The 18,574-nt window shown below is 51.5% G+C and overlaps 5 protein-coding genes across 5 annotated transcripts; 2 read left to right on the top strand and 3 right to left on the bottom strand.

The window, feature by feature from the left end:
• Positions 1–8: 8 nt before the first annotated feature.
• Positions 9–5,824, bottom strand: F5J12DRAFT_844436 (Mus7/MMS22 family-domain-containing protein). The gene is made up of 7 exons (XM_051746270.1): positions 4,684–5,824; positions 1,415–4,631; positions 1,068–1,360; positions 725–1,012; positions 455–665; positions 293–402; positions 9–239 (listed from the first exon to the last, which is right to left on the bottom strand). Exons 1-7 carry the CDS (start codon positions 5,710–5,712, stop codon positions 84–86), a joined length of 5,304 nt encoding a protein of 1,767 aa, XP_051598115.1. The 5' UTR covers positions 5,713–5,824; the 3' UTR covers positions 9–83.
• Positions 5,825–7,209: 1,385 nt separating this feature from the next.
• Positions 7,210–7,728, bottom strand: F5J12DRAFT_723772 (uncharacterized protein; the record flags this gene model as incomplete). The annotated part of the gene is made up of 1 exon (XM_051741475.1): positions 7,210–7,728. A coding segment is annotated over one exon (519 nt), but the record flags the coding sequence as incomplete, so codon positions are not given.
• A 1,232-nt stretch (positions 7,729–8,960) lies between these two features.
• On the top strand, positions 8,961–11,607 carry F5J12DRAFT_247006 (uncharacterized protein). The gene is made up of 4 exons (XM_051738574.1): positions 8,961–9,267; positions 9,315–9,723; positions 9,778–10,110; positions 10,161–11,607. Exons 1-4 carry the CDS (start codon positions 9,080–9,082, stop codon positions 11,484–11,486), a joined length of 2,256 nt encoding a protein of 751 aa, XP_051598117.1. The 5' UTR covers positions 8,961–9,079; the 3' UTR covers positions 11,487–11,607.
• A 400-nt stretch (positions 11,608–12,007) lies between these two features.
• Positions 12,008–16,152, top strand: F5J12DRAFT_950163 (P-loop containing nucleoside triphosphate hydrolase protein; the record flags this gene model as incomplete). Its single annotated transcript, XM_051749792.1, is given in 7 exon segments — positions 12,008–13,901; positions 13,952–14,209; positions 14,267–14,503; positions 14,555–14,736; positions 14,789–15,092; positions 15,141–15,201; positions 15,220–16,152. The coding sequence occupies 7 exon segments, from the start codon at positions 12,008–12,010 to the stop codon at positions 15,728–15,730; spliced, it is 3,447 nt and encodes a 1,148-aa protein (XP_051598118.1). The 3' UTR covers positions 15,731–16,152.
• Positions 16,153–16,991: 839 nt separating this feature from the next.
• Positions 16,992–18,523, bottom strand: F5J12DRAFT_723881 (P-loop containing nucleoside triphosphate hydrolase protein; the record flags this gene model as incomplete). Its single annotated transcript, XM_051741481.1, has 9 exons — positions 16,992–17,095; positions 17,171–17,366; positions 17,430–17,468; positions 17,542–17,580; positions 17,638–17,708; positions 17,807–17,889; positions 18,060–18,111; positions 18,312–18,351; positions 18,476–18,523. 9 exons carry the CDS (start codon positions 18,521–18,523, stop codon positions 16,992–16,994), a joined length of 672 nt encoding a protein of 223 aa, XP_051598119.1.
• Between the last annotated feature and the right edge of the window lie 51 nt (positions 18,524–18,574).

The following is an 18,574-nucleotide window of genomic DNA, read 5'->3' on the forward strand; positions in this document are numbered from 1 at the left end:
GACATCTACGGATACAAGACATGCGTGGATGCGGCTAACAATACATAAGTTGCATATGCAAGAAAGGAAATCTGTCCGATGTATCATGTATCAACGTCTCTTCTCAACTCCGTTTGTCCCCAATCAATAGCCTCGGAAAGGCGCCGGTGAGATGCTAGCTCGTTGTGGCTTAACAATGACCGGTATACACTACGACAGAAGTCAACGTATGATTCTTGAATCTTGCCAGGCGTGTCCGTCTGAAACCTCGTCAACTGACCGCAGCTCTGAAGATTTTGTGACAAACTTTCACCTGATATATGTCGCGCATTGCTAAAAACATCGACACGAGAAAGCCGACGTACACCTCACTCTCAACACTGATACCTGCACGGACACGTTCAGCAGCGTTCTTGAGGATAGCTAACTTTACGTCAGGACGTCACCATTGCAACGAGGATAATCTGTTACTTGCCATCAAGGAGTTGCACTCGCTTCTCTTGATACTCCACTTCGCCGATCTCGAATCTTCTCCCGTGACCTACCGGATCGAAAGGGGCACCTCGTAACAATGGATGTTGCAGTCTGTCCAGAGTGAACACTACCGACGCATACTCATGCTCGATGGACAATACGGATGAAACGGATGAAATCAGTAGCACATTAATGAAGTCGTCCTGATATTTCTAACAAGGAAAGCTGGTGTTAAAGAGGGGGAGAACACCTGATCGACAATAGAACGCACAGGGTACGCTGCGGGGTCCTGACGCAGCAAGCTGAGGTTGAAACGCAAGCCAACACGCCGCCGCCAAGAAGAATCTATGATCTTCTCCCAGGATTGTTGTCCTAGCTTCATGTACAATGACCAATCCTTGTTGCCGTTTTGAATAAGCACATTGGCACAACCGACCCAGCACTCTATCCACTCATCGGCGACGTTCATGCGATTTTCATGTACCTGAGCATTTTCGCTGTCGCCGAGGTGCTTACACACTAGGCGGTACACGGCAGGGGTAATGGACTTGTCCAGGACCTACCGAGACTCGCATTTCAAGCCAATGGAGGAATGGAGGTAGGAGTTAACTCACCTTGCACAATGCATCATCTTTTGCTTTGAGATCATTAACAGCCAAAGCGACAGGTTCTTCACCAAGTGCTGCCAGGAGTTCTGCATCGTCAAGTTCAAGGTATAGCTTCTCATACTCCTCTTGGCTCTCTGCATTCATGGTGTCAGCAGTTGCTGGTGGTGGTTGTGGTTGTGCAGGAGGCAGTGCCTTGGTTCGAGCATTAAGAAAAGACTGGACAAGCATTCGGATCTCCAAACCAGTCTGCGACAACATAACGAGATTGGTCCCAGGATTGAAAACTCGCGTTATCCAAGCTAAGCCATCACAGTGAGATTCGATGTCTGACAAGGAGAATATGAAGTACGTACGACCGTCTAGCAGAGCGGGATCGGGGTACTCGCTCCGCACCTCCTTGTCCAACGATTCTGTCTCAACAATCTTTCGCACCGATCCCAAGAGCAATTGGATCAAAGTGATCGCGTTCCGTTTCGCAAGGTTGCTAAGCCCGTCCCTTTGGGAAGCCTCAGCTTCCTTGTAGTCATCCATGAGGATGTTCGCTAATTCCGTAAGCCAACCAAGGGCCTCATCCAACGGGAGCCTGTGATGTCTCATAATCCTCGCAAAATACATCATACCATATATGCATGCCACTCTCGAAGCCTCATCCGCGTCTTTGAAGTTGACACAACGACGAGCTTGGCTGATGCGGAATCGAACATTTGGAACGGTGGGGTCGAGGTGGATCGCAACAGCCATGGCACTGAAGCGGTTCAACAGCATGGAAAGTTCATGGTTGGTCGGTGGAACTGTCTTCGAGAAAGGCACAGGACTAACAGGGACGGCGATCTGCAGGAGCTTCTTAGTGTTCCAAGTCTTTTGTCGGGAATCCGCGTCCGATGCGTTTAACGAATATACGGCTTGAACAACCATCTTCAAAAAGATTTCGAAGACCGAGTCGTGATGGTCACTTCTGGAAAGTAGCTCCAGATTGCCGTGCTCAAGAAAACCCATGTAGGTCGACCTCTCGTTACGTAGGTTCACAAAGTTGCGACTCCTGAATATCTCCTGGAGGGTTTTGAACATCGGCATAGCTTCACTCAGACACCAGTGCCACTGACTCCAGAGCAAGAAGCATCGCGAGACTATGCAAGTCAAATAATCGTCCCGCTTTCTTAGAGCACGAGGTGGCAGTTGTCCTTCCTTCTCTGGGTTAGCGGTGAGCACGATCTTCTTCAGGGCAACAGCGACCAGATCCCATGCCGCCGGCAGCCGGAATACGGAGGTTGACAATCCATGGAGAGAGAACTGCGAAAGTGAGCACAGATTAAACATGATCCGCCACATCTGTTCGCTAACTTCAGCCCCCGTTGGCGAAGACTCGGGGTGCAGCTCCATGATAAGGCGCCAGAGACTGTGTCGAGGTGATCCATGGGCCATGGTTCCAGATGCGTTGTCACAGGCGTTGAGTAAATGGATGAGACATATCCAAAGCTCGGCAGCTCTGTGGGGCAACTCGACAGTCTCTATGTCCTTCTCAATCTCGCGGAACGACGTTCGGGCAACTTCCAGGTCAATATCCAGAATGTGGCCTAAAAGTCGTTCCGAGAACTTATCGATGTCGTCCCGTGGAAATAAGCCTCTTCTGTGTTTGATACTAGCCGCTAGCCGCGAAGCTAATTCCAATAAGAACCAATGGACTGCTAATGAGAAGGGATTGGGTTGGAGGCCGCCTAGACATGACAAGAAGCCATTGGAATACTCTTTGATCGCAGTTTCCAATGTCTCGAACTCTTCATCCTCTGCCCGGGGTCCCAACCAAGACAAGAGCTGACAGGACACCCGAAATACTAATTCCCAGTCCTTTACTTTCTCGGCATCTGAGAGATCGGGGTTACGCAAGGCCTCCGCGATGCGGTCGTACAACGGGCCCAGGATTGCAGAGAACTCTCTTGTGGAAGTGGAGGGACCTATAACGAAAGTCTGGGTATCGCAAGACTGTGGGGGAGCGGGCTCCAATTCTCCAGTGATTACAGAGATGAGCTGATAAAGCATGCCTTTCCCGAGGTAAGAAGATGAGCTAAACTTCACACCGGGCCGTAATGGATGGATATCCATGTCAGGAACGATATGGCGACGAGTCGGTAGAGGAGACGGAGACTTGCGGTCAAAAGTGAAGGGAGCGTAATTGGCCTGCAAAGGTAACGCGTGGCGGGGTTGATGAGGACCTTGAGGATTCGAGGGCCTAGTTACAGGCTGACGAGATGATGTTGGCTTGTTCCACCTTTCTATCTCGGTTTTCCAACTTGGATCCAATGCTTGGTAAAAGTCATTGTCATCATCCTCTATCACCAATCCGACAGGACCCCGCTTTAACCTTGGTTCGCAATGCTTCGAAGTGATCCGTACTCCTCCGCGATGGAAGTTGTAGAGTAGGCCCTGTGCCACACCGCGGTGTTTCTTCTTCTGCTTCCTGAGATCGGCGCCATCCGCCGGTACAGGGAGAAGTTCTTTGCTACAGTCTCTGCTGCCATTTTTCTTGGACGAAGGTACCTTAGGAGTGGCGGGCTTGAGGAAAGACAGCAGTGATTTCTGCTTTTGTCTGTGACCTTTGGCTCCGCTCGTGACGATATCCATTCTTGGCGTCCCGCGTGCATTAGACTTGTCAGATGTCCGCATTTTGCGAGATTTAAGTTTCTTCACGCTTGATCCCCTAGAACGAGTGAGCATCCAGTCGATGAGACTCTTCTCACGCGCCGGTCCTCGCTCGTGATTTCCCAACTGTCCGTCGGCCCACCTCTCACCCGCATCGGACTCTCCGTCGCTGCATGAGTTACTCTCAATAGACGGTGATTCGAAGTCATCACTGAGGGAAATTACTTCATCGTCGATGAAGCTCGGTTGAGGAGTGACTCCAAGTGTAGAACGAATTTCCGGGAAATTCTCTTCTCTGTGGCCATCGACGTAGCTGTTAAGGACTTCGTCGTCTGGCCATTCGACATCAGAGCTCTCAGGATCACCCCTGATATCCATATTGCGATAGGCGGTGCTTCTCCGCACCCGCGCAAGTCCAGGTATCAACGGAACCTCCTTCGCCTCACTGTCACTTGACGAAAGCGACTCAGCTCTTGCACGTCGAGAGGTTGCGCAAGGTTGCTTTGCTTCATTAAGATGTCGAGATATCATTGCAGCAGGCATCATCCTTCGTAGAGCACGAAGTCGTTTGCGTTCCTTCGCCGTCAGTTCTAGAATGGAAGATGAACCTGAGTCAACGTCCGACGGAGCTTTGTGCGAAGGTATCGGAAATGGAGGATCTGTTTCACCAAGGGATGAACTAGAAGGTGGGTCGAAAGCCGGAATGAGGCCAGGAGAAGGATCCCGTTCGAAAGGTTCTTCGAAGTCGTTAAAATGCTGAAAGTGGTCGTCTTGTTGGTAGTCATAGTTCAGAGTCGATGACGGACTTCCGTGAGAACCCAGTACAGGTGAATGAGAAGAGGCACGAGAAGAGGGGGTTGGTCTCTGTCGAGGCCGCACGGGAGATGACAATGGCTCAGATCGTACCCTCAGCTGCCGAGGAGCGTGTGGATCCTAGAAAGAGGTCAATGGAACCAACCACATCTTTGAGCGGAGACCGTCTCACACTTGGCGGTCTCGACTGCGAGGACTGCGGTGTGGCATCCGCCGGAAGTGATGGTATTGGGAAGGGTTTCTGTCTCGCCGCAGCCTTCCCTGTCTGCAGTTGTGCTTTCCGCCTCTTTGCTTCAGCCTTCGCTTTCGCTGCGGCCCTCTCCCGTTCTCGGCGGGCATTTGCGGCAAGCTTGCGGATGTCAGTATCATCTTCGTCACTACTTGACAATGGTCTCAGAGACTCTGGTAACCAGCCGGTGTCGCGCTCAATAGAGGCCCCCTCGGCCTCCTGAGTGCCGACACTCGCTGACTGCCGATTTGGAATAGATCCAACATAATCACCATCATCGTCTGGATTATCAAGAGGGAATGCATATTCAGCTTGCGTATCTTCCTCATAGTGCTCTTGGTGTCCGTGAGATTTCTTTTTTGGACTTAAGAATTTCACAATCGCATCCGGGTTGGAACGCATCTGCCGCTTGTACATCAACTTGTCGTATGCGTATGGATTGAGCTGTCTTGGGTCTCTTCGACGCAGTGAGTACCGAACACTTTGATGCTCTGTGTCTTCCGGAATAATAGGAGGACCGGAGTCCTCTGCTACTGTATCAGGCCGAGGACTGCACACCTGCATTGTACTTGGACGCCGAGAATTAGGTAGAAGCTGTAGTTCATCCGGGGAAGGTGAACGGCTTGGACGACGAGGTGATGAACTCATAGGTGTGAGGGGAGATAACTGTACAGCAGTCCGACGTGCAGGCGACCCGGACTTTGAGATGGGAGATCCGAATAAACCCTGCGATGAAGTTGCAAGAGGCGTAGAAGGTCTGCACCGGGGTGACGAAAACAAAGACCATGGTTCTGATGACATTGAGCGAGAGCGGGAAGAGCGAGGACTTTCAGGTGGCCGAGTTGCTGAAGATGAAAAGGACGGTTGACTGGTGAGTACTGGCCGCTCCTGCAGCAGTGTACTGTGCAGGAGATGTGGTGGAGAGGATAACCGGCCCACACGACCGCCAGGAGGCGTCTGGTCGTAATCCATATTCCGGGTCAAGGACTGTGTTTGACCGTCACCCGCTGTTTGTGAGCCCGTCACCACCAGGGGCGAAGTGACTTCGATGGCGTGAGGTGGAATTTGGGATGAATTGATTCCTGAATTAACACTTGTTTCTGGCGTCGCGCTATCATGAGATATCTGCGACGGTATATTGAGAGCATATGAAGCCACCGTCCGAAAGACCCACCTTCGGTCGTTTCCTCGGAGATGGACTACAAGCATCGAAGTCGACTACACGAAGCGGAAATCCTCGTGATATTCCATCCTGCCCATCATGCGGTATGCAATGTGATGGTCCAGCCCGGTCTCCATAGAGTCCCTTCGGTGGGCAAGAGAGGGTCCAGTAATAGGCATCGGAAATGTCAAGGACCTCCTGCTCGTCGATATCGGAAGTGTCCACCACCTCATCGACGTCCATAATCACTGGAAATATAATCAGCACCACTCAGATGTCGACGTCCGTACCGACACGTACCACGCCCTCAGACCTGAAGGTTACAAGTTAGTAGGCGAGACTTGCCGCACGGTGCGCGCGCTGCTCACGTGACCGCGATGGGACTTGTCTAACTCGACCCCCTGATGGCCTGTCCAACCGCGTACTTCACGAACGCCGACAGGTTACCGCAGTGGAAAACTCTCCAAAACTATGGTGAGAGCTATACAAAGCATGTGTCTGCGGGAAGTATTTTTAATTCTTATTATATGTATACAATGTTAGCCTGTACTCAGTAGCGCTGTAGGCCATATCATAAGCTTCTTGGAACGACGGTAGTCTGATCCATGATCCAATTACATGCGTGAAAGCCACGACGATATCACTGGTGTAAGTTGTATGCCGAAAACGCGATCGGCTATTACTTCGATCAGCGTCGTGGGGGCCTGCATACCTTCTCCTGGCCGATCCCCAAGTCGGAAAGCCTTTGTCAAACCATCCAACGAGAAGGCATAGGTGGAGCTTGTAAACACCAACACCCATGCGTATCCAACTATTCTGGTCCACGTACCCTCCTTCGAGCCCATGCGCTTCCCCGCTTCCACTACAGCATCTTCCACGAGTACCCCCACCGGCTGCAGGATGAAGTATGGGGCAGAATAGCCGATCACGTTTGGGGAATTCATTGTCCCGGAAGCACAAGTAGATGAGAAATCGCCCCATAACCTAAACTGAAGCAAGACATCTCCACAGACGTGCACGAAGGCGGAGCAAATGAAGGCATAACAAAGCCTGCGGTACGTCACTGCCCACGGTTCACGCTCCTTCCGCTTATTGGCCGAAGAATGTTCAGCACACAGTGGATCCCAGGGATTACGTTTGGGCCGATGAGGGCCAAAGAGAGTGAGGTTCTGCCGAGACATGTACCATTAAGTACACATGCGGTCGATGTAGAAGTTGCATGTACTCGCGTGCCGAAAAATCTGATGCCACACCTTCCTGGAACGTGTGAAGATAAAAGAACATCAGTGCTTATCCAGCGCCCTTGTTTAGGCCTTGACGCACCCCCAAAATTTGCGAATAGTATGTGCATTTTTCCAGTGACCGAAAGGTTGAGGCCACGTCTGTGGCTCATCGAGGTTCGTGCCAACTGCAAGAATAGCCAACGCGCAGTGAATACAAGTTATGATTGCGTAGGATTGGAAGAAGACTACAGCGACATTGAGGCACTGCACGGTATAGCCTTGCGAAGTGACAGAAGCTCCAGACAAGAGGACGGGGCTGCAATACGTGTACAAGGTTGCGATTTCCAACAGCAAGTAGTGAGAAAACAACCAGCCTAACCGCCAGATTATGAACGAAGCGCGGGTCAACAGGAATAACAGAATTCTCGGCCTGTCAAGAGACGAGGTCAAATCGGCGAACGAAGTGCAAGCGTTGAAGCCCACCTTGAACGACCACCCGACACCTCTTGGTGAATAAGTCATCTTCAGGAGCCAGAAGAATCGCCGGATAAACGACAGTTGGTACGCAGGAACCTTGTCCGATTCATGCCGATATCCTCCAGAGGTCGCACTAATAGCAAGAAACGGACGGATTGCAGTACGCTAACACCTAGGATGACACCGAACAAATAATCCAACACTCTATCTCCGGTGCGGGTGCGTGGTATGTCTGCTGCCAGGAGAGCTACAACGATACTGCAACTAATGAGGCGCCATGACACCGACTTGAAGTTCAGCGCGGCGAAGACGAGCAGGAGTGCTCTGGCGGCCAGGAAGAGTACGTCCATGGATCGCCTCAGTAGTATGACTTGAGGGGTGCCGCCAAGTATGAACAGCCGCTCTGCGTTAGTCTGAGGCACCGACAGCCTCGTGAACGGGAACACGTCAAAAGATAATCATGTGTCGATGTCGCACAGCCATAACAACCTCTGTTCATGAGTCTTGGCGGACGCGGTTTATACTTGGAGCGACCGTTGAATCAACCAACGGCAGAGTAAACGGTTCGTGACCAGTAGCCTGATACTGTACAACGCTGACTTGGATGCCGGGTGCTGTCATCCCCCCCGTGAATTGTGCAGGCCAATTAAGCTACCGCACCGCCGTGTCTCATGCGTGACTGCGATGGTGGCGTGTCCCTGACTTCAAGCCTGTGTAACTCATATTCCAAGCAAGCTAGACCTGCGGGCTCGAGTGATAGCTCGTAAATCATATATGACTTACTGTAGTTAGTGAACGATCATGGATTTACGCTCACTAGAAATGGGCAGTTGATGGCGTCACTGTGAGTAACTAGTGGTGGTCCGCCACTGACAACTTTTGATGTGGAACGGGTAGGGCACCAGAGACCGCATGGGCGATGATGGTGAAGCCGAGAGCGTCACCGCTAATACTGTCAGGTTTGGCGATCTCAGCGATCCCACCGTCTCTCATCGGTGCACACGTCGGCATGCCAGCGCAACAATCATTTCCTCCGAGGTCACCCACTGATTTTTGTTGATTATGCTAATGTCACTTCTCCACATCCATGGCATGGTGCTTCAAGCCCTGTTGCAGCTGGGCGTGGCATTACTTGCTGACCTTGGACTGAACACAGGTTTCTCGCCTGGACGTATGTACTATGAAGGCCGCAACGGTCCCTTTTTGATGGAAGCTATGCCCCATACTATCAATCAAAACGCATAATCCTAAAATCTGTGCTGATGGCAACTGACACCTGATTGATGTAGGTATATAATGCTCCTCCGACTCTACCATCGGGTTCTCTAGGCTCCTGGTTGACCTCTCTGCGTTCCCCTTCGTTCTTCTCCCTGGGCAGGTTCCCTTTTTTTTTTAATCGCTACATTATTACCTTTCATTTTTTATTTACTTGGCGGGTTCCAAGGCTATTCACGATTTTCAGGAGATTTTACGCAGCATGTCCGGATCGATGCTCACCCCTACTGAGGCTCTCCTTCAAGTTGCCAAGGAGCACCCTTTCCGTTCCGCTGTGAGAAGCGCAGGCATTCAATGGTCTTACGCTGCTTTGTGGTCGCGCGTTAGGCGGATCGCTGACCAGATACCTGACCTTGATGGTACCAGGAACCCTGTCGGCCTCTACATGGGGTACGCTCTTTCCTCCCATTGCAGAATCTCTTTCTTATACCATGTAGCCTTGAAATTGACTACGTCGCTGCTGCACATGCCATCTGGCTAGCTGGTCGCACCGTAGTCTTCCTTTCCACTAAGTGGACCCCAGATGTCCTCGAAGTGGTCCTTGAGCGTGCACAAGTACACCTCGTCCTGCATGGCGTCACTGCGCCTCCTGAGGTGTCGGGTGTAACTACCGTCTCGACCCTCTCCCTCTTGGAACTCCAGCACCTTCCAAGTGTCATCCCGGCTCCTCCTACCTCCGAGACGGTGACTGAGATCCCCGTTATCTGCTGTATAACTCCCACAAGCGGTAGTACGGGCGTCCCCAAGAGTATTGTATACCCCATGAGAAGAAGTTTGGCTGTTCTATCAGAGGAATCCTCCACCCTTCTCAAGCCCATGGACGGCCAATGGCTCCGAGGCGGAACGGTTAGTCTTTCCTACGTGTTCTGTGTGTAAATTCCTGACACGACCTTGGAATAGACGTTCTTGCGTCCACTCTTCGAAATCAGGCGTTTTATGTTCAATCAAACCACTCTTTATCTTGATCCCTCCGCCTCTGTTGCTGACCAGTGCAAGGCTCTCTGCGAGGAGCTCGAGTCCACTCGCAATTCGCAGCTGCTCCGTGTTCACTTCACCCCCAGTGTCTTCCGTGCTTTTGCCGACTTCGCACATATACGGGCCGGTGACTCTCCACTTCCCCGAGGCTTCAAGAGAGTGTATTGGATGGTTATTGGTGGCGAATCTTTGAGTGTTCACGATATTGAGGTGGCACGGTCTATCTTCCCATGCGCTACCATTGCATGCAACTACGCGGTACGTGTTACGATGGGCCGTGTAATGCTAGTCGCTGAATACTGTCACAGTGCTCTGAGGTTGGTTTCGCTGGAATTTCCCAAATGTTTATTCGTCCAAGCGATCAGATCCCGTCCGTTATCTCCTTCGGCGCTACGCAGGGTTGCTCCGACCTCGTTCTCCTTGACGACTCGCTTTCCGTCATCTCCAAGGCCGAGGAAGGTGCTGTCGGCATCGTTGGTTTCATCACAAGTCAAAGCGCTACCCATTATCTGGGCAATGCGGAGGCAACAAACCACATGTTCCGCGCTTGGGACGGCGAAGAGATGCTCCTGTACACTGACGATGTAGGATGCATGCAGGCCGATGGCACGATCGCAATCAGGGGTCGGAGCTCGCGCAATGTCAAGGTCAACGGTTTGTTCATTGACTTGGATTTCGTCGAACGCGCATTGGCTCCTGCCTTCGCAAGAGGCGCACACGGAGTCAATGGCTTCAAGCTTGTCAAATCGAACACAACGGAGAAGATCGTGCTGTTTGCAAGCACAGAGACTACAGACGCCATGTTCATCCTGAAGCACGCTCGCGATGCGCTCCGAACTTCGCACTGTGACGACCTCGCCATGGTCGTCGGTAGGGTCCGTTGTGTCGCAGAAATGCCCTTCAACGCGTCATATAAGGTCGATCTGGCCAAACTCCAGCAATTAGCTGATCAGGCTGATCAGCTTCCTCCCGGTCTCTATGCCGAAGCCCCGGCTACAAACTCTGCAATGGCCGAAATCGATGCTCTCGCCGAGGAGATTGCTGCTGAGATTGCGAAGCTTTGCAAGTTGAAGGCACCCGTCGCCATCAGCACCCCTCTCATTTACTCCGGCCTCAATTCCATCACTGTTATACGCCTTTACTTCTGGCTGCAGTCGGAGCACGAATACGAAGAAGAGATGACCCATCTCTTCGAGGAGGAAGTCACACCTTTGGTTCTCGCGATGGAAATACTAGGTGACGGGGCAGATGAGGAGGAGTATATCGAAGAGGACGGTAGCGATGAGATCGTGATCGAGCCGTCGAGTCCTGCTAGCCAAGCTACCATTGTTGAGGAAGAACCGCCAAAGATCGTCATCGACGCTGTCGATGCTTACCCGCTCAAGTCTGAGAGGTGCGAGCCTGAATTCGAGGAGGTCGACATCGGACGAACCAAGCCTCGTCCAGTGAGCACTTTGGTCGTTATGCAGCCACCCGTTGAACCCGTTCCGGATGCTGTAAATGATGTTGCAAATCACCCTACGCTGCATGTCACTGCCTTTTCCTTTCTATTCATGACGTGGATGACACCGCTACTGAGGTTGGGGGCAAAGAGGCCGCTATTGGAATCGGTAGTTATGTTCACATCTGGTTGAAGTATACAGGGATTCATTGCAATCTATTTCTATTTCCGCTGTAGGACTTGCTGCCTCTGAGACGAAACGACGAAGCTATTATTGTGGAACGCTGGGTAGATCCCTTTTGGACCCAACTGCGATGCTGGTTCTTTGACAGAGATCGCAAGCTCCCTGGCCTTTTCAAATCTATATTCAGTGCTGCGTTTCCCTTGTGGTATGCTTTTCACGCGTTGATTCTGCATTTTGAACTTGGTTTAATTCTTAATGGTAGGGTTGCCTCCGGACTACTTTGGCTGATCTCTGTGTCCACGATTATCATGTCTCCTTTGTTCCTCCAACAGGTTATCGTAGCTGCTAGCGCTCCACCTGCTCCTACCAACAATGCAACAGCACTCGCGGAGTGGAACGCTGTCATCGAAGAGAACACCGGCGGCTTTCCCCTGTTTCTTGACAACACCTACAAGCTCGGTGCCATCCTTCTTGGTCTCAAACTGGCTGGTACCCTGTGCGGACGTTCCTCCGATCAACTTGTCAAGCGTATGGCTATGAATGTGAAGACTGTCCTCATCTCTGCAGTGTACAAGAAAGCCTTGCGCCTGTCTGCCGAGAGCAACCAGAAGTATAGCAAGGGTTACACGATGAACCTCGTCAACGTGGATTGCGAATCCGTTTCTAAGGCTTGGGAAGTCACTCACCAGGTTTGGAGTATCCCCTTTCAACTAGCCGTTATCATCGTCCTCCTTTGCCGTCTCCTCGGTTTCTCTGCGTGGGCTGGTGTCGGCGTTCTGTTCTTTTCGCTCCTCCTATTGATCATGGTGGTCCCTACTTTCATGCGCAAAGCGGCTCCGTGGTTCATGAGACTTGGTGACCGTCGTCTTAAGACTATCCGAGAGGTTTTGGACGGCATTCGCGTCGTGAAGATCAATGGCTGGGAGGACCATTTCTTGGAAAAGCTGCAGGGTATCCGCAGCGAACAGCTTCGCTGGTTGCGTCAATTCAACACCGGTGTTGCATGCTTCGTTATTGTCGGTCAGGTCACTAACACCCTCATGCCTCTCGCCGCGTTCTCGCTGTTCGGCAGGGAAAACATGGGCATCGTTCCGTCTGCCAGAATGTTCCCAGCTCTCGCACTCTTCGGCATGCTCGTTGACCCCCTCATCGCTTTGCCTCAGTTGCTAAGTTCCTTCGTTATCGCTATGACTTCTTGGGGCCGCATCTATGCATTCCTACTCGCTGATGAAAAGACTGCCCCTTACGACATCGTCACCTATGGTGTTATGGATATCAGCCGCTATGCGCTCACCATCACCGGTGGTTCGTTCTCCTGGCCTTCCACCGAGGCTTCTGCACCAGGCCCAGTCTCCGCTCCCAAAAGACAAGAAAAAAAGATTGACGACGATGTCGATAGCATTGACCTTGAGAAGGGAAAGGTTTCTGAGGAGTTTTCTGGTCCTCTCCCTTTTCTGCGCAACGTAAACATCGCTATTAGGCGGGGCTCTCTTACCGCAATCGTCGGTCATGTCGGATCTGGGAAGAGTTCTCTCTTATCCGCTATCATTGGTGAAATGATGCGTGTTTCTGGCGAAGTCGACTGCAATGGCACTATCGCTTACTGCGCTCAGCAGCCCTGGATCCAGACGACTACCATTCAGGATAACATTCTCTTTGGCCGTCCCCTTAACTTGCAACAGCTCCAAAAGGCCATCCAGACCACGTCATTCAACACTGACTTGGAGAGCTTCCCGCATGGCTTGGCTACCCAGATGAGCGAGAAGGGAAACAACCTTAGTGGTGGACAGAAGGCTCGCCTTTCACTCTCCCGCGCGGTCTACTCCGATGCCGATATATACCTCTTTGACGACGTGCTTGCTGCTCTTGATCCTCGTGTTGGCCGCAGCGTCTTCAATAACTGCATTAAGAAAGGCCTCAGAGGAAAGACTCGTCTCCTCGTCACTCACCAACTTCAGTACCTCAACCAAGTTGACCACATCATTGTCGTCTCCGAGGGATCCATTGCTGAACAAGGCACCTTCGAGGAGCTTGTCGGCAGGAATGGGGAACTTACTCGTTTGCTCAGCGATGTCCAGTCGTTCTCTGAAGACAGTGAGGAAAGCAGGAAAGAGGATAAGCGCAAGAGCATGGCTGCTCAGAAGAAAGCTACTGAGGAGAAGAAGGAGACCAACGACAAACTCATTGCCGATGAGGAGCGCAACGTGGGCGCTGTGGGCGCTGCTACCTGGTGGGCGTATCTCAAAGCAACCGGTGGGGCTAGCATGGCTGTCATGCTGTTCATAGAGATTATCATGTTGCAAGGAAGTGTCATCATTCTAGGCCAGTGGCTCACGTGGTGGACTGAGGACAAGTTTCACGAAAAAGCAGGGGCATGGATCGGCATTTACGACGGCATCGGTTTCGCATCCATTTTGCTTCTAAGTACGTGTGTCCTATGGAGTCATAAATCATCTGCTGATCTTGGCCACCAGTCCTTATGAACGTTAGCATTCTGCTGAGTACGATCCGCGCCAGCCGTACCTTCCACTCCAAGGCACTCCTGGGTGTCTTGCGCGCTCCTATGTGGTGGTTCGAAGGCCAACCTATCGGCCGTATCATGAACCGCTTCTCCAAGGACATTGAGGCCATCGACCAGCGTCTCATGCCCCAACTCTTCCAGTTGATTGGTGGTGCTGGCACCCTCCTGTCGACGGTTATCATTGTTGGCTATAGCACTCCCATTATGCTTGGTGAGAACAATCTAACAGAGTATCCTCGCCTGTTTTGCTGATGACGTCGGCACCTAGCCTTCATGTTCCCTATTACTGTCATTTACTGGTTTGTTCTGCGCTTCTATCGCAAGTCCCTTCGTGAGCTCAAGCGTCTGGAGTCTATACAACGCGGCCCACTGCAAGCCCGTATCAGCGAAACCCTCGATGGAATCCCAACAATCTTGGCTTACGGACGCGAGCACGACTTCGCAAATGCAGTCGGCGGCCTCCTTGACACGAGCAACAGGCCCACGTTCCTGAGGATACATGCCGGTACGTTTCCGTAAGGTTAACGGTATTGATATCACCGCTAATACGTTGCAGAAATCTGGGTCACCTTGCGTATGGAAATACTGTCGTCTGTCGTTGTCTTTGCCCTTGTTATGCTCGTGCACACGAAGGTCGTCGGTAACAGCACTCAATTCGCTCTTTCTTTGACATATGCGTCCACTTTTACCTACCTCTTGAACTTACTCCTCAAGAGTTCTGCTAATGTTGAGGCTGAGGTACGTTGAACAGTTGGGTGGACTAGGAACGACTATTGATCTGATGTTGCAGATGAACTCCGTCGAACGTCTGATGAATTACACCGAGAATCTTCCCCAGGAACCAGCTGCACACCTCGGTTCCGATCCTTCGAAAGAAATATGGCCCATGCGCGGAGAGATCGTTCTTCGCGACATCAGTGCTGCCTACCCTTCGCGCCCCGACAAGCTGGTTCTTCGTAGCGTCAACCTCACTTTCAAGCCCGGCGAAACTGTCTTCATCGTAGGAAGAACCGGCTCCGGGAAATCTACGCTCCTGTCTCTGTTGCTGCGAATGATTGACCCCTGTTCTGGTTCCGCTAAGATCGATGGAAGAGGTGGGCTTTTTCTTTGAGTGTGTAGTCGCTGGTCTAAAGGTGTCATAGATATTACCTCGGTCGGTTTGACTACTCTGCGTCAGGCCATGGAGGTGATCCCCCAAGGCATGTCATAAGCTGCTTTGAGACCTACGTGCAACTCATATCCTGGCTTAGATCCTTTCATCTTCTCTGGCACCATCCGCTCCGCTCTGGATTTCGAGGGCAAGTGCGATGAAAAGGCACTCTGGCAAGCACTCGAACTCGTCGGACTTAAGCAGTTCGTTGCTTCGCAAGAGTTCAGGCTCGACACTGTCGTGGAAGACAACGGTTCTAATTATTCCGTCGGCCAGCGCCAGCTTCTCTGCCTTGCGGCTGCTATCCTACGTAACCCAAAGATCCTACTCCTGGACGAGGCCACGGCGTCGATCGATGCTGGTGCGGACGTGTTCATCCAACAGGCAATGCGCCAAAGCTGCCCGAATGCTACGATCCTGAGTGTCATGCACCGATTGAGTGATAGGATCCTCGAGGAATGTGATAGGGTATTGGTAATGGAACAGGGCGTGCCCGTTGAGTTCGCTTCTCCCAGGGAACTCCTAACACGGCCCAACAGCATGTTCTCGAAGCTGATGGCTGCGGCAAGGAACAGCGCTTGAGCTTGTCTAGACTCCTTAGGACCCACGCACTACGCACAATCTACTACACATTTTGATATTTTTGCATCAATCAATGCGAAGGACACTCGTTTAGTATCGTTCGGAAAGTTGCGACGCAGGCGAGTACTGCCAGAGTCCGGGTCGGAGACCGATCAGTATTGAATATTTGATTCGCGGATTGGCACAAGGTTTCTGATCTGCTCACCGCCTGCGTTTGCGATTGAATTGATGCTGATAGTTCTGTCAAAGCTCTAGCCAATGTCCGCGGTAATGAAATGATCCCTGGACTCTTCGTCCCCCTGTCGTAAGTACAGGATCGGCATACCCTACTGTTACCTTTGGGCGCCACAATCTGCAAGTAGCAATGCGGCCGCCTGGTAACAAAGTAAAGCTTCCGACAAGTTCTCTCGATCAAATACTCGAAACCCTTCCCGATCGATTTTGGCAGGAGATTAAAGATTGGTCCGCCGGTAAAGCCTTGTCGATTTTGGTCGTGAGCCCACCCTAATAGTCAGCCCAACTCGGGCCCCGCTTCATCCCCACACTACTAACTTGATGATCAAACATTAGGACTCCCGTTAGCGGGGAAAAGTACGATATAGTGGTTGCCAAATCACAGTCGGCTACTAATAGGATAGCCTGACACCCCTTGATTTTTCCATTGGTCTTACCCTAACCTTTTGGTTTTAGGTAAGCCATGTCCAGTGCAAGGCGGCCACGTTAATAGGTCCCGAGTGCCCTCATCACGTGTGGCTGTTATGCTAGGTACTAAACCGAACGGGAGGGATGATGAATTCATCGTGTCGTGCCAGAACGCTCAGTTTCACTGCATTGCGAATTTCACGTCACGGAGCCTATTTTCATCCTCGGAATCCACACAAATGCCACCCAACGAGCACTCAGCACTCAGTTCACCTTGCCTCCGAGGAGCTGAAGCCTGACGTTGATCACACAGTTTAATCCCGGGTAGCAAGTATTAAAGCTTGAAGCTGAAGGTCCCTGTCCACATACGGGATGCGGGGCGGTCTCTCCGATGTACATAACGTAGCGAGTATCCGATCGAACAATTACTCACTAGTGTGCGTAATTAGGTCCGTCATGGGGCATCATAGTGCTAGCGACAGCCTATTAGTGTCTGCGGATGGAGGAAATGACAGCTGCAGTAAGATAATGAACAAAATGGAGTGTCTGTGGAAACAACCATAGCAAAGATCATGACACCCGCGGACGGTCCGAAATCAACTCATCCCGATCCCTGAAGTCACATAATTGTACACCCTGAACCCTTGGGTCGTGTACTCAGTGACAAGCGGGCAGCTTCATGGAACACCTCCGAGACTCCGCGGTTGTGTTTAGAGCTGCATTCTGCAAACACCACAAGTGTTGAAAAACGGACATCACTATATAGTGAGGGCTTTATGAAAGTGAAAATGTTCTCACCAAGGTATCGTGACGCCCTTATCCGCCGTGCGACAGCAAGGCCTTCCTCGTATTGCACAGAATGGAGACCATGACGAGCCAGTCGTTCCGCGACATTGCGATCGTCTCGTAGGTCGCACTTCAGTGCTGCAGGTGGCTTGAGCATTTCCCAGGATGACATGCGGACAAATGCTAGAAACTCACCAACCAGTATGAGCTATCCACGATAGATGCCAGTCAGAATTGGCCCTGCTAGGAAAGGAAGGCTTCACATGCACACCTTCACACCTGGACAGTGTTCCACTATCTCTTCGATCCACTGTAAGATTTATCCGCAGCGGCGTTTAATGACAAACGCCCATACATGCAGCAAAGCAGCAGGCAACACGCACCTTCGTCTCCACATTCTCTAGTGATACGGGATTATCCACCTGTTGATCGGTCAGCTCCAGAGCCCCTAATCACCCATCAACGGTCAAATAACTCACAGAAAAACAAATCATAACCACATGTGTCTCGGCGTAGCTCAACGATCGCAATCTATCGAACTCCTCCTGTCCTGGCGTCATCCACTTCACGCGTCAGAACACTGCCTCTCAGGAGCGTGTACAGCCGGAGAGCGTAGATATGGATGCGGTCGGTCAAAAGGTTACTTACCGGCAGTGTCCCATAGACTGAGCTCAACTAGTTGATCGTCCACCCATATGTCGTGAACGTAATTTTCAAATACAGTCGGTTCACTGCGTTAGGGCGTAGGGCGAGCAGTGTATGGCAGGGACGAAGTAGGGTAAGATGTTTGAGTAACAGGTGATAGCATAACGCATGATCGCGAAGAACAAAGCCACCGTGGCAGGGTTGACGAGTAGTGTGAACAGGGTGGCATGCTGCGGTCAGGAAATCCAGTACTCACTACACCTGAGTAAAGAAACCCCGCGTGAACACATTCAGTAGCGAGGTTTTGCCTGATGAAAAAGGGAATGGCCATCAGTACACACATGTTGGCGCAGTGACAGCAGTAACGCCCAGATATGAAAAAAGAACTTGATGGATCTTGAACGGAGGTTACATTTCCGCGTCTATATTAGTCACCGGGACATGAAAACAGGCGAAGTCATGGAAGGCCATCGCAATCGCGCAAAGGATGACAGAGAAGTTCACTCACCGCATGCACCATCTCCACACACGACGACTTTTCTTTGTACCTGGTTAGGGAGAAGCACGGAGCATCAGTCATCAGCATCAGCATCACCGCCATGACCAGGAAATGATGACAGTGCCACCAGTCCTGCTAGTGACCATCATTGCAAACAAACCAAATGGACATACTGGCCGACGCCCGAATCCAGCTTTTGACGAGGAGCCACAAATCGCCATTCGGAAGAAAGGAAGAGCAAGGGACAATCCGAGAGAACCCTGGCTAAAATA

This window comes from Pisolithus orientalis (genome assembly GCF_024613125.1).
Source record: "Pisolithus orientalis strain OTSU chromosome Unknown F5J12scaffold_24, whole genome shotgun sequence".
NCBI classification, from domain to species: Eukaryota; Fungi; Basidiomycota; class Agaricomycetes; order Boletales; family Pisolithaceae; genus Pisolithus; species Pisolithus orientalis.